The sequence below is a fragment of the Mus musculus genome, chromosome 9, assembly GCF_000001635.26.
Source record: "Mus musculus strain C57BL/6J chromosome 9, GRCm38.p6 C57BL/6J".
NCBI lineage: Eukaryota > Metazoa > Chordata > Mammalia > Rodentia > Muridae > Mus > Mus musculus.
In genome coordinates, this window is record NC_000075.6 from 87,179,006 (window position 1) to 87,194,122 (window position 15,117).

General features: G+C 45.3%; 2 protein-coding genes across 14 annotated transcripts in view; one reads left to right on the forward strand and one right to left on the reverse strand.

The window, feature by feature from the left end:
- The window catches only part of Mrap2 (melanocortin 2 receptor accessory protein 2), a 39,816-nt gene extending 34,770 nt beyond the window's left edge, over nucleotides 1–5,046 (forward strand). For 8 of the 11 annotated variants that reach the window (XM_006511175.3, XM_006511174.3, XM_006511176.3 and 5 more), the window contains one exon: nucleotides 3,436–5,046. In XM_006511175.3, the coding sequence (XP_006511238.1) occupies nucleotides 3,436–3,826 (391 nt within the window). In that variant the 3' untranslated portion in view covers nucleotides 3,827–5,046. The remainder of the gene's footprint in view (nucleotides 1–3,435) is intronic. The other 3 variants (NM_001177731.1, NM_001101482.2, NM_001359955.1) reach the window with 1 other exon arrangement.
- A 5,521-nt stretch (nucleotides 5,047–10,567) lies between these two features.
- Nucleotides 10,568–15,117, reverse strand: part of Cep162 (centrosomal protein 162) — a 65,964-nt gene continuing 61,414 nt past the window's right edge. For 2 of the 3 annotated variants that reach the window (XM_030244438.1, XM_006511263.3), the window contains 2 exons: nucleotides 14,568–14,702; nucleotides 10,568–13,917 (listed from right to left, as the gene is read on the reverse strand). In XM_030244438.1, coding sequence (XP_030100298.1) covers nucleotides 13,711–13,917; nucleotides 14,568–14,702 — 342 coding nt within the window. In that variant the 3' untranslated portion in view covers nucleotides 10,568–13,710. The remainder of the gene's footprint in view (nucleotides 13,918–14,567; nucleotides 14,703–15,117) is intronic. The other variant, NM_199316.2, reaches the window with a different exon arrangement.

The following is a 15,117-nucleotide window of genomic DNA, read 5'->3' on the forward strand; positions in this document are numbered from 1 at the left end:
CAGTGTGCAGTGACCCAGACTGAGGGAAACAAACCCTCATGGACTGATTCGGGGCATAACCTGTATTGTGCTCTGCAGGTAGAGGTGTGTGTGTGTGTGTGTGTGTGTGTAGGGGTCTGTCTGCCTGACTACTTGGTTTTCTGTCACAAGAAGATGTATCTGGGGATGGCTGTGTGTCTCCTGGCAGTCAGGGTTTTGGACAAGCCAGTAGAGAACATCTTACTGTGTTCAGTGTTTCATACGGCATCCACTGAGACCCATGTCTTCACAAGACCCTTCAAAGGACGCACATATTTATCAGTGTGCACATCTGGGTAGAGGAACAAATGGCTAGAGGAAAATAGCTCCCACAGAAGGCAGAGAAGGTTTCCTAGGAAGGATACCAGAAAAGATGGCAGGAGTGGAGGGGGTCAACAGACACCTTCCTGTTGCTAGATTACAGTCTTGCCATGGAGACACTGACCACATGCTGGTGGACTGACACCTCAAACACAGGTGCAAAGGGGGTAATCAGGTCCTCTGTAGTTAGACTGTGAAGGGAGAAGGATATGAGGCACAGGCAGGAAATCAGGCTGGGGTGTGAGTAGGATGGGGTGGGGCATGGTGCGTACAGACAGTCACAGCACAGGCTAGAGGACTGGACAGGCTCTTCTGGGAGATGCTGTCTATCGTGGTGGTGATAACCCTGGGAGAATAGAGATGGTGCAGCCTGCAGTGAGAAAAAGCCAAAGATCAGAGCAGTCTGATCTAGCCTGGGCAACAGGATGTTGGAGATGATTAGTGAAATCCAAATTAAAAATATTGAATAAACATTCTCAAGTCAGAACGAGAAACTAGGTTCAGGTTTCCAGCAGGATGAACAGGCTTATTTCTCAGACTTAGGATGACGTGGGAGGACTTCTAAACACTCAAGCCAGATCTTGGCTGCAGAGCACACAGTAGGTACAAACTGTCAGAAACAGGGAAAGGTGCTAGGATTCTGGGTAACGGTTTCTGGTAAGTAGTCTTTGAGCGCGCTCTCTTCATGATGGTACCAACCTTTTTTTTTTGTTTTTGTTTTTTGTTTTTTTTCAAGACAGAATTTCTCTGTGTAGCCCTGGCTGTCCTGGAACTCACTCTGTAGACCAGGCTGGCCTTGAACTCAGAAATCCGCCTGTCTCTGCCTCCCAAGTGCTAGGATTAAAGGCATGCGCCACCACCGCCCGGCTCAAACATCTTTTTAACTGCTATTTAACTGCTATTATAGATATTGGGATCTTTAGTTTTCCCTAAGACATCCAAGTTTGAGAATTTAAAGGTACAGCTGGACTTCCTTTGTCACGAGAGCATAGAAGCTGTGTAGTGATTCCCAGGGCATCACAGGCACACATTTTATAAATCCTAGCAATAATGCATGTGTTTCTTTCCTGAAAATTGAAGGTAGGATTCAGCTGCAAGCTCTCCACAGCCTGTTAGAATCTTTTGACTGGTACTATGTTAACTACCTAAGAGCATTCACAGTTAGGACTCCGTGAGGGCCAAGCTGCTTTAAGACCCTCTAGCATGCCTCTGTGAATTGAGGCCTAAGGGTGTATGTGGCTGAAGACTGCTATGTATGTGGCCCACAATATGGTAAACTTACTTATAACATGTTTTTTTTTTAACTTGAAAGTTTTTAACATTGTGTGTGTGCGCGTGCGCATGTGCCATATGTGTACAGGTGCCCACAGAGGCCAGAAGAAGGGATCTGGAGTCACAGGTATCTCTAAGCACTCATGTTCTTCGGAAGAACAGTCAGTGCTTGCTTTTGGCTGCTGTATGATCTCTCTCACCTGTAACCCAAGGTTCTTGCACACAAACTTTGTAGACTGCAGTGCTGTGTGGTAATGTTGGACACAACAGCAAGGTCTTCATTATCTTCCTTGAGGGCCACTCTCACTAGTACTTAGCAGGAAGATAACCCAGCACTCCCATGGTATCTGAGCCTATGCAACTACCTGGGCTGGCCAGTTGTGGGAGGTGCAGAGTACCAAATGGTCTGTGTTTGCCAAGCACCCTGGGGAGGAAGTCCTGCGGCAGACGGCAGACGACTGAGCAGCTCAGAAGAGGGAGCAGAGACAAGGTGGTTTCCTGTAGCTAAATACAGGCAGAGGAGAGACCAGCATGGAACTGATTTGTTGGACTTCCCATATCACTGTCTTTGGAGTCTACACTTCCTGCCAGTCATCCCTCCATTCAGGTGCATCTGCTTCTAGTTTTGGGCCTTAGCTGAACACGTCTTTGAATTTATTTCCAGCATGTAGGATCCATAGAAGAGGCATCTTGCCAGGACACGATTTGCTTTAATTTCAGATCTCTTCATGACTGATGTGTTCACTCGTTCACTCGTCCAACAGAAACATGCTAAGTGACGAGCATATACCTACTGTTGTCCTTGGCACTGGGAACACAGGCAAGAAGCATACAGTTCTGGTCCTGGAGCTCTTGCCACCTGAAGTAGGTGGCGGAGAAGTGGGCTTAAGACAGAGAGAAAGACAAACGAGGAGAAGCCTCCCAGTGTCCCTGCAGAGCACCTAGCCTGGATCAAAAGTGTTGCAGAAGGTTTCTTGTAGAGATGGGGCCCAGAGGAAAGAAGTGACTAGGCTGATCCTGACAGGACTGTAGCTCTGTGCTGTATGAGGGGCTGGTGAGGTTGAACATCTTTATAGCAATGATCACTGGGGATTCTGTGAAAATGCTGATTACTGAGTCTTATCTCCAGAGATTCTAAAGGTTTGCAAGACAGGGCGTTGTTCAGAGGCATCTAACCTGACTCTGATGCAAGGCTGGGCGGTGGTCGAGTTTAAAGCGGTAGCCATGCAAGTTTGAGGACCTGAATTTTGGATCTTGGAAACTCACATAAAAACCAGTATATGGTTATGTGACTGTAATCCTAATATGGGGGAGGTGGAGGCAGGAGGATTCCCTGGTTCTTGCTGGACAGCAAGTCCAAGCTGAATCCGTGAGCTCCAGATTCAGTGAAAGATCCTGTTTCCCAAGAGGTATGAAATAAAGCAAAACCGACAAATACTGAAGAAGACACTGAATGTGGGCTTCTGGGCTCCACATACACCTGCACACACATCCACACACCCAAACACATGTAGCACACACGCATGAGCATGAAATAAAAGGCTAAAAACTGATTTCGATCCAGGAGATCCAAGAACCACTGGAGTGCTCACAGGATGCTGGGGGTTCTGCACCCTGTCTGCCTTCAGGAAAATCCAGGGGCTTCCATCTGGAGGTCTGTGTTCAGAAGTGATGTGCCTCACTGCTGATGCTGGTCTTCATAACCTAAGAGACACCAAGTAGATGCTTTCTGGGACTCTCCTGGCCTGGCCTCCACACAGGACAGCATGAGGCGGTAGGCGTGTAGGCTGGCAGATCTGTGACCTCTCCTTTTCTTCTTTACAGCAACGCGGAGTCCTCAGAGAGGAGGTTCCGCATGAACAGCTTTGTGTCAGACTTCGGGAAGCCGCTGGAGTCAGACAAGGTGTTTTCTCGTCAGGGCAACGAGGAGTCCAGGTCTCTGTTCCACTGTTACATCAATGAAGTAGAACACTTGGACAGGGTTAAAGTTTGCCACCAAACAACAGCCATCGACAGTGATGTCCACCTCCAGGAAGCCAGCAGAAGCAGTGGGAGGCCTGAGGAGGAGCTAGCCAGGTTCATGAAGTTTGACATCCCCAACTTTGTGAACACAGAGCAGAGCTCCTTTGGGGAGGATGATCTCCTGATTTCGGAAGCACCCGTTCTTCTAGAAAACAAGCCAGTTTCCCAGACATCACGCATAGACCTGGACTGAGAGACACTTGTGCCTTACTGAGGATGTGTTCTGTCTCTGTACAGCAAGAAACCGCAAGCTACCCACACTCGTGTGTGTGTGTGTGTGTGTGTGTGTGTGTGTGTGTGTAGAGAGAGAGAGAGAGAGAGAGAGAGAGAGAGAGAGAGAGAGGAGGTGAGGGAGGGGGAGAGGACTAGGCTAGGACTGGGATGTGATAGAGGGGCAGAATTTGGAGATGGAAGGCACCATTTTGGTTTGGGGGAGATGATATTTTTCTTTTTTGGATTAAAAAAATGCATTGACAGTATTAAGGCTTCTTTATTGAAACAATTAGCCACATATATGCAATTGAGCCCCCTCCTGGGTGAGGGTTAGGTTACTGCAGTCTGATCTAGCCCTTTCCCACCATTCTCTGCCTGTAACAAGTTGCTTTACCTCTCTGGACTGCCATGGTTTTACATGTAAGGTGGCCTGTCTGGAGTAGATGACCTATCCCAGCTCTAGAATTTTTGTGGCTTTCAGACTTAGCGTTTAAGACATGCTAAGAAACACATAAACAGTAGATAATAGAACATGGCACCCTGGCTTTCAGGGCAGGTTCTCCAGGGCTTGGTACCCTCCCTTTGCTCAGCCCTTCACAGAGTCTCACTTTAGCTAGGGAAACCTTTACCAGGAGCACAGGAGCCTCACATGCACTGTGGACAGTGTCTCTGCGAGTTTTGCCGCAGCAGTTTATGTGATGAACTCCACCCACCCCGGCTTTAAACTGGGGCAGCTTTGACTCCAGTGAGTACCAGCCTAAACTGTTTCACAAGCATCCGTGCTCTCAAAAACTGCTAGGGCAGATTGTCATCTGCCTGATGTGGGTCCCTTCTCGGTGTCTCCGAGTTTGCATCCTGTGCTCGCGCTTCTGAACTCTTTGGCTTCAGAACAAGACGCTCCTTGCCATGGTCTGCGTGGCAGATGTGTGGGTGTCGGCTGCCTGGCTTGGAGCTGAGAGGGTCAGTGGGTTGTTTGTGCCACAGTAGCAGATGTTCAGGATTGCGATGATAATTTGAGCAACATGATGTTCATTTCGTGGAGGAAGCAACCCTTTGCTGGTGTCGGAAAGAACTCAGCCTTGCACACAGAGAGTTGTATGCATGAGCAGCTGCTAATCGATGGGTGGCATCTACTTTACGAATTTGTTCACCCTTTGTCTTGCTTAAGTTGCATAATAAATGCATTTGATCGCACAGGAATTTTCTCTGCTTTGATTTTCACACAGGCAAGTTTCCATTCCTCTAAAAAGCTATCCTATGCTGTGCCTAAATATCTCCCTGATTTCTGAGAGAGTGTGTGTGCTGACGGCGTCTCAGAGCCACACAGGCGATTCGTTTGGGAACAAGTCCACCCAAGGAAATCCCTTTCCCATAATGTCTTCAAAAGGAAGTATGATTCTTTAAGAGAGTAACATGAAGTAGTAGAGCAGAACATGAACTAGTTACTATAGTATCATTAAAGCCACTTTGAGTTCTTACAGATAGAGACATGCTTCCTTCATGTATATTTTTACCCAATGCAACAATATTGATCTTACTAATCTGCCCGAGTATTAGCGTAATTCTTTCAACTATATATAAATACACATCGTGAACTACTTCTTAATTATTCATGAAAACTATTCAAGAGACACCATATTGTGAAGTTAATTAGCTAGAAGAAGACCTGGAGTCCTAAACAGAAGAAAGTCCCTGAGTTATCACAATTTTAAGTACTGAATGTTAAGGATCATGAAAAACCGAATACTTTACAACCTCTTACAAGTGAAGAGGCTAGGCTCTCTCAGTCCCCTAAATGCTTCCAGCAGACACAAGATTTCTGAGCAAGACCAAGAACTTCTGTTCAGCCAGTCCAGCAGGCTACAGGTGCATCACAGGGATGTTGGTTCTGAGTTAATTTTCCATTGCTGTTAATTTTTCATGCTGTTATATGTCTTTAAACAACATGAACTTCTTATCATCCTAGTACACAAGTCTAAAACCATTCCCAGATAGCTAAAAACAAAGTATTAACTTGGCTGTGTTCCATCTAGAAAAGTTCTGGTTTGGATGTGCCATATCCTCCCAGGGCTCCTGGGTTGGGGACTTGGTCCCCAGCATAGCAAAGACCATAGGTGGCAAGAATCCCAGAAGAATCTAATCCATGATTGGATCTAAAGGGCTCTGAGCTCATTATGGATTAGTTAATGGGTTCCTAGTTTAATGGACTAACAGAAGTGACAGAAACATAGAGGCAGAGAACCTAGTTGTTGGCATGCTTTGGGAAGCTGGGTCTCGTTGCTGACCCTTCTGTGCCCTGGTCACCATGAGGTGAGCAGTCTCCTTCTCTATACACTCTTGCAGTCATGCTGTACTTCCACTGGCCCAGAAAGGATGCACCAAATGACCATGGATTTGAGGTCTCTGAAACCATGAGCCCAAATACACTTTTCATTAATTTCTTTCAGAGAAAGCTAACATAGGAGGCTCTGGAAAAATCTATTTTCTTGCCTTCATCAGTTTCTACAGGTGGCTCAATCTGTGGATCGTGACCTCATGTCACTGTGAGCTCTTCTTTTGCTTTCTGCCTCTGACGGCCCTGTGTCCTCCTTGCCAAGACTCTGGTGGTTACATTGGATTACCGAGGATAACTCATGTCAGGTCTCTTCCTGATCTCATCTGCCAAAGTCCCCTTTGTCATGAAAGGTAACACAGAACTAGTTTCCAGAGACAAGATATGGACATATTGAGAGCCAGCAGCCTTTCTTCCCTGTCTTCCTTGGCCTAGCTCATCCTCCATGTAAAATAAAGTTATTTCAAAATGCTAGCGTTGCAATCCATTACAGTATCAACTCCAAGCTGCATATTGTCATTATTTTAGCCATCTAAGCCAGATGTTAGTGAGTCTTGGGGAAAGTCATCTCCATCTACAGACCTATAGAACTAGAAGACATTTTTTTTGGTCCCTTGATATTACAAGTCTAAGATACAGAATATAAAATTTCTGTTCATGGGTCACAAGGGACCAAAAAATTTCTAAACCCCAAGGGTGGCAATTCCACTAGGCTTCAAGGCTGTAGCTTGTGGTGATATTCCCTCCTCACCTAAGAATTAACCTAGCCTGATGCCAAGCTTCCAAGGTCAGACAAAACTGGGCACATTCATGGTAGCACAGCAGTGGACTCTATATTCTAAGCCTAGTACTCTACTTTTGGATTGGTCCTTTGTCGTTCAGTGGGTGAATGTGGCATTAGCTGAGTATTTACCAGTCTGTTTCTCCATGAAGAATTACCTTGTCTCTTTTCCACTTTGGCTTATTCAAGACAGCTAATTCCCTGTAGAGAGAATAGCTTGTGTATCGTATGGATGCATCACCTGTCAATTAAAAAACTGATGGCCTATGGTTCAGACAGGGAATGGAAGGTGGGACATCTGGGAGGAAAATGAATTCTGGCTTAGAGCCATGCACGGGAAGATCTGTTGGAGAAGTGAGGAGATGGAGGCATGGTACCTGAGCACAGGTAACCAGGCATGTGGCAGAATGTCAGTTAAAATAAATGGGTTATCTAGGTTATGATCTAGTCAAAGTAAAGCTTAGCCATTAGGCCAAGGTATTTGTAAATGTATTTGGAGTCTGAGTCGTATTTCTGGGAGCATGGGGCTGGGAGGAAGAACCGGACCTAACATCAATTTCCTGCATGTTAGGGACACAACATATTTAGCATTGTTTAGCTCACTGTTCAACTTATCTGCCTTTATTGCTACTACTGAAATTTCAGGAATAATGGGATATTGTTTGGGTATTGTGAAATACTCAAACTCTAACCAGCCTGTGATGATGACGATGTGTACAGGGCCATCCGGTCTCCTCACTGTACTCTTGAGGGAGGCTGATCCTTAACAATATCAATAGCATCTGCCTACAAGGGTAGTGGTCCCTGCCTCTGAGTTACTGTATTTCTTCCTAGCCCTGGTTTGGCCCTCCTTTGGGAGCAGCTGCAGGTGTGCCCCTGCCCTTGGAAGCCTGCTGCTGTTTGGAATTTTGTTTATCTTTCCCAGTGATGTGAAGCACGGGCATGTGCTGAAGTTGCCTTTTGTGGAGCTTAGACTATTTACACTGACTACTAGCACACGGGGTTCCATCACTGCATGCGAGTCGGGCTTCTCGCCTTGCTCTGTGACACTCACCTGGGTGATGACTTCTCCTGTGAGCATAAAGCCGGGCTCACGTACGAGCGCTTCTCTTGTCTTCCTTTCTACTCTCACTCCTTCTGGGGAGATTGTGAGAAGCCTATGTATTTGTATCACGTCACTAATCCTTAGAAAGCATCATGACTACTTACAGGCTGCTCTATTACGTGCCAGAAGAGAAAAGCACCCGCAGAACCTGCTCTAAATACAATCTATGTTAATGGCTTGAAAAACCCACAACATTTGGATTTTAAATCCAGAGCGGCATGCCTGTGATGGCAGCACTTGGGAGGCTGAGGTAGGGGGAATGCCAGGAGTTCAAGGCCATCGTGGATCACACAGTAAGATGCTGTTTCACAAAACCCAAATCTCAGATAGAGAAAGCTTAGTTAATGTAATTGTATAAAATGCTATGGCAGAGTAGTCACTGCCTTGAAGCCACTTACTTCTGGGGCACTTTTGCAATGCGTTTTCTCTTCAGAGTCGTGAAACTATTAGAGTTAGGAAATTATTAGGAGGCTTGAAGGTCATCCAGGATGACCTAATCGAGTGCCTATCTTCCATGTTCTGGGCTAACAGCAGGGCAAGGACTATAATTGCTTTTTATAATTTGCAATACTAAAGGGCAGAGAATAATTACAATGCCACTTCTTAAAACTTAAAATACCATACAGAAGGACAGTGGAGGCACAAGGACTTTGCCAAGGCTCTTCCTGGCAGAATGGCACTATTTTTACATATTCATATATATTTTTAATTCTTTGTAACACACCCTATCAGTATTACTTTTGGTCAGAAGAAGAGAATCTGCATTGTTTCTCAGGCACTGAATGGAGACAGGGTGCTATGAACTGATAAGGTGATTATTTGGAATTAATCCAAATGGGCCTGTCAGTTATCAAGATGAAAAAAATGACCCACCGGAAGTTGTCTATTTAAAAAACTCACAAAGTCCACCTAAATATGTAGGCTGGCATAGTGGTCTCCTGGACCCTTGCCATATGTTAATAGCTAACTGACAATTACATGGCAACAGCTCTTAAACATCTCCAATTTTCTTGATTGATCCATGTTTCAGTCAATCAAACTGTTAGGAGCCCTTTCTAACTCTTCAAAATGCAAAGTCAGTTTTAGACAGGATCTCATCTAGTCCAGCACTGGGATTTGAACCAGGGAGGGCTTTGTGCATACCAGACAAACACTCTGTTGACTGAGCTACATCCTCAGCCTTTTGTGGGTGTATATCAGTATGTTTGGTGTGGTATAACTCACTGTTCCTTCATATGTCATATGCTTTTTTTTTCTTTCAATATTAATCCCTTCGATTCTAGCTGTATAGATTAGAAAGCCCACACTTTGTAGGTTTGTGGATCACCTCTAGGAGCTTGCTAGGACTAAAATCCCAGTTGCAGGGGTAGAAGCTACCATGGTTGGTGGCTCTCTGCCTCAAGTTAAAGGAGCACTGTCTGGCTCAGCACCTGCCATACCTAGAAGACCTCACCTAGGAAAGGCCATTAATATTTCAGTCAATGCAAGGCTAATCCCATTCGCTAAGACCCTGAAAGGCTGACCCACTTTTGAATAGAGAGCTCAAAAAGTTAGGGATGTAGCTCAGTCACAGAGTGTGTGTCTAGCATGTGCAAAGTCTGGGTTCAAACAGCAGCACCAGATTAGATGAGATCCTGTCTCAAACCCATCACCATCACCACCAAGCACTCTTCTGAAAGCCATTTGGGTGATACACAGCCTTAGCAGTAAGGAGACTAAGGCAGGAGGATTTCAAGTTTGAGTTAAACCTGGGTCATGCAGCAAGACTGTCTCAAAACAAAAAAGGGCCCTTGCCTGGTATATATGGCATTCTGGATCATTTTCCTAGTATTGTCAAAAAGGAAGAAGGCTCACTGGAATCCAGCAGCTCCACTCTCAGCTCTGTCGCAGCCTTCACTCCATGTCATTCCAAGCTGGAGGGTCACATTCCTCCCAAGCAGCACCCCATCCTATTACTGTTACTAGAAAACTTCGTTCCATGCTTGTCACCAGTCCCTCACCCTCTTAGGCCATCTCAGTCTCCAAACCCATCTGCATCAGTAAAGCTCGGATGCCTCCACCCAACATGAGAGTTAGACCCTTATTAGAATAAGGACCACACAGGGAGCACACGGGGCTTTTTGAACCCCATCCCCTCACTAAGAGCCATCTGTGTTAGGCCACACCATCTCTCTTGCACACCCTCTAAACAGCTGCAGCAGCCCCAGCTCACAAGGCTAGAATGTTTAAGGTAGACAAGGCTGGCATGATGGCAACAGCTCCTGGATACACTCATTTCCATTCCTCAAGGCAAAGATGTTTGTGCAGGGCGCCCACCGAAGCCACAGACGATGCATTTGGATTCGGCTGAACCTAGTCAACACTGTGCTGTTCTGCAGGGTTCCCTTGTGTTTCAGAACCGGCTTTGTTCCTTTAATGGCTCATATATAGACTCAGTCAAAAGGATAAAGGGGGATGGAAACTATGGAGTCAGAGGCAAGTATACTGATAAACACAAAACTCCTAAATAATAAAATAAATTATTTGTATTACAACTTTGAAATGCTGTACATGGAAAGAAAACCTCTCAGAGAGAAAATGCATGATAAAACGTCGGCATTAGGATGATTACGCTTCTATTTAACAGGGGATTTACTTCACAACCTTTGCTCATGAGTTCACTAAGACTTGCCCACCCGTTCCTTAGGAAACATTCTACTTTGCAAGTATTATTTCAGGACTGCATTTGCTGGCACGGGCAGTTGGAATGTCATCTAACACAAGATGTGCTACTGATGTAAAATATACTCTAAAGTCTTAGTTCACAGTTTCGTTTTACATTTTAAACTAAAAGTTAAACCTCACTGTGCAGCTCTCGTCGTGCTGTCTGGAGCTCAGGCGTCTTCACATCACTGCTTCTTTCTTCCACACAGATCCAGGAGCACCCAGTGCAGGCACCAGGTGCATCTCCACACACAGCTTCATTTCCAGAGAGACATGAAAACAAACTGGCAGCAGCTTTCATTTACAGAAATCACACACATGCCTCATCTACTTTTATAAATGGGATTATAAAATAAACTAGCTACTTTTAAACACATTTTTATTTTTTCTAATGGACATTTCTTTTTCAACAGAAAAGGAAAAGCTTTGTGTATTGTTTGTATCTGATTGTCGTTTACTAGACCTGCCCTCCAGCAACAGACATGTCAAACTGTGCCACTGTCACTTTCTATCAGGTGCAAAAGGCCCCGGAGAACTTGTTTCCCTGAATGGAAGTTAAAACTGTCATTTAAACTGAGGACACTACACTCTGCTGACAGCTGATGAGACTTGTGGGAAGTGGGTGCGGCCGCATGGGCCAAGATGGTGCCCAGGCCCATTGCCAGGCCCCGTGAAACCCACATTTACTGCCTTGCTCAAACATTCACAGTGAAACTGCATGTGTAAGCTGCCTGCCAAGTTAGATTATTCCTCGTGATCCAGATCTGTCAGTCTATCTGTGACCGACCTGAGCTCGTTCCTGGAGCGTGTGTGATTTTGATTGGATGAGGTGGTGTGGAGCGAGATGAGGTCAGTTGCTGCTACTGTATAAATATATCTCTTGCCCTAAGTAAGAAAAGCCCCAAGTAAAGTGGAAAAAGCTGCTGCGGAAGCTGCGTAAACTTGTCTTGGTGTCTGTGTAGTTCTTGTCTCTGTGGGGTAGGAAACTGCGGCAAGTGGTGGCCTGTACGGGGAAATTTTGGTAAGCTGTGGCAAGTGGTGGCCCGTATGGGGAACTCATCGTGTTGGTAAGCAACGGTAAGTAAAGAAAGCACAGGCCTGTCAGGTTTCCTGGAAAAAAGGGGACGGAGCACTAAGGTTCTCAGGAATACAGATGAAGGGAAAAGCATAGGCCTGACAGGTTCCCCAGAAAAAAGGGGACGGAGCACTAAGGTTTTCAGGAATAGAGACGAAGGGAATTTCAGCAACATGGATTCAACTGTGTCTAAAATGAAAGTAAAAATGGTGTACGGAGAAATTTTGGTAAGCAGAGGTAAGAAAGCCAGCTAATTCTTAAGGGTATAAAGGTGGGGTGAGGAGCTTTTGGTAAACAACCTGATGTAAAACAGATTGAGGTACTTGCCTCCACTAATTGGCTTCAGTTGGTCATGAGAAATCCTATGATATACCCCAGAATTACCCGGACTGAGCCAATCCCAGGTGCTGTTAATATATTTACTGATGGATCTGAAGGTGGTGTGGGAGTAGTTTATGTTGAAGGAAATCAACCCCAAGCTCATGTATTTCCCTATCAACCTGCACAAGCTGTTGTTGGAACAGTTAATATTTGCTTCCTGCATTACTCATATGCCAGGAATGTGTGTAACCTCTGTTCAGTATCAGAATTTTTCCAGAGCTGCAAATCTGTCACATGCAATTGGTGCGATGCTGCTAGGATCTCGACACAAAGATGAAGGAATTGCGAGCATTAATTGTTGCCATGAACAACACCCGTGTGGAGATTACAACTGCAAAGCAATGGCTGGAGATCATCCAGGGAACTGTGTGATTCTTAAAAAAATTGGGGAGGGATGGCCTTTTGGGTCCTCCTGCTGACTTTTGTGTATGGAGGAATGCTTTGGTGGATGGCACATATGCGAAGGCGGCACAGGGCTGATAAACGAGCCTTAGTGCAGGCTATGGCAGCCTTGGAAGCTGGAACATCCCCCCAACGTTGGCTCAACATGCTGGATCAGTAATCAATGACGGGTAAGACCCTCACGTGCGCATACCAACCTAAGACAGGATGGCGAAAGTGAGTTCGTCACTCCCATGACGGGTAAGGATGTGGCACGGATGGGGGCAACCTAAGACAGATGCTGATCTCAGAGCTACTAATAAAACAAAAAGGGGGAGGTGTGGGAAGTGGGTGCGGCCGCATGGGCCAAGATGGCACCCTGGCCCATTGCCAGGCCCCGTGAAACCCACATGTTTATTACTGCCTTGCCTGGACATTCACAGTGAGACTGCATGTGTAAGCTGCCTGCCAAGTTAGATTATTCTTGTGATCCGGATCTGTCAGCCTATCTGTGACTGATCTGAGCTCGTGCCTGGAGTGTGTGTGATTCTGATTGGATGAGGTGGTGTGGAGCAAGATGAGGTCAGTTGCTGCTACTGTATAAATATAGCCCTTGTCCTAAGTAAAAAAAGTTGCAAGTATAAAAGAAGCTGAAGCTGTGTGAACCCCTCTTGGTGTCTGTGTCATTCTTGTCTCTGCGGGTTGGAGACTGCGGCAGAGACTGTCCTCAGCACGAGGCTCTCATCCATCTATCTGTTTCATGAGAAAGAGCTGATTTCCGGTCTGACAGAAAATGCAAAATAATTTAATCTACAAAGTGTGGCTGAGGGTGTGCGCGCTCCTCTTCCACTGTAGCCTGGGAGTGAGCCCTTTCACAGTAACCTTGCTAGTCACAGTCTTCTGACGTCATGGAACCTGCTCATTTCTCAAATGTTTAATGGTTTTCAGTAAGATAAATCAACATGTATGTTCTCTCCTGTTGGCTCATGGCAGTTTATTCTGATATGTTACTCTGGTGGTGGTCACGCATGGCTGTGTGGTGCCTGTCCCAACAGCAGCAGGTTTTCATCTGTCTTACAATGTGGTCACTCAGATCCAAGTTCCGACTAAAACTCTGCTGTGTTCTCTTCGCCTGCGAGAGCCATGGGGACCACAACCCCTTGTCGGTGCAGCTCCCTCAGAACGTCCAGTATGGAGTCCAGCTCTGTGCGGAACTTGTCCAGCTCCCGATTCTTTAACTGTGCAAGTCTTTTCCATTTCTCAACTTCCTTGTTTTGCTCTGTTTCTACTACTTGGCGTGTTTGCTGTATTATCTGAAAATGTGAAAATTCAAATTAATGTTCCAAGTCACAGTGGAAATGAGGAACATTTAATAGTGTTAAAGAGCAGGACATTAAATACTACCTAGGATCCTCAGGGCCTCTTGGGAAAGACTCAGACCAACCATGAAGCTTAATGTAATTTTTTTGTCTCCAAAGGTTTATGTAAATCTCTCACTATCTGTTATGGGTTGAATGTCCCACCATCTCTCAAAAGCACGATGTAGCTCTAACCCTTGGTGTGGCTGAATTTGGAGTGACGAAATAAGTTGGGCCCTGAGCTGATAGGATTACTGCCTTCTTAAGAAGATAATGAAGGGGTGGGTGCTGGAGAGGTAGCTCAGTGGTTAGAGCACTGGCTGTTCTTTCAGAGGCCCAGTCTCAGCACATGGCAGCTCACAGCCATTTATAACAACTGTAATCCCGTGGGATCTCATGTTTCTTCCAGAGTGCAGACATATATGAAGACAAAACATACATATATGTAAAATACATGAAAAAAAAAAAGACAATAGGAACACTGGAGGAAACTTTTGGTAGGGATGGAAAAGCCACAGCTAGGCAAGATGCTGCAGTAGTGCATGCGCCCCTGCTTTACCCACAAGGCGGCGCTTCGGTAAGTCACACACACACCCCTGCTTTACCTGTTGGAGCTCCTGCTCTCTCTGCCTATGCCTCATCTCCATCTGCTTGATCTTCCTTTCTAAGCCCATGAAATGCTTCATCTCTGGTGTGTGGTTTTCTTTGGCTTCTTTCAATTCTTCCAAGAGTTTTGTAATCTAAAATTAAAGTAGGAATTAAAAAGCCACAATCACAAGGAAACAATTATTTTCAAATAGATAACCTTGAAAATCAAGAATATTTGTATTATATTTTTCAAGTGGCACCTTAGATTTATCTAGAAATTAATAGCTTCCATTCTCATATCCAAGAAGTAAAGGGTAATTCTAGCTGTGCTGACCTTCCATTCTAATTGGTTCCAGATGGGGTCTACTTTTCTCTCATTACTGTTATGGGTTCAAGTGAGCTGGGTGCTGTCTTCGGCTTTAATGTGTTAGTCACTGCTTTGTGGTTAACATACAGTGCAGTCAGGCAGCACTGCAGTGTTCAATGCACAGAAAGAACTTGGTAATTTTATTTCTAATTTTCTGATGACCCCTATATCACTTTATAATGTTGGTAATTTGCTCCACA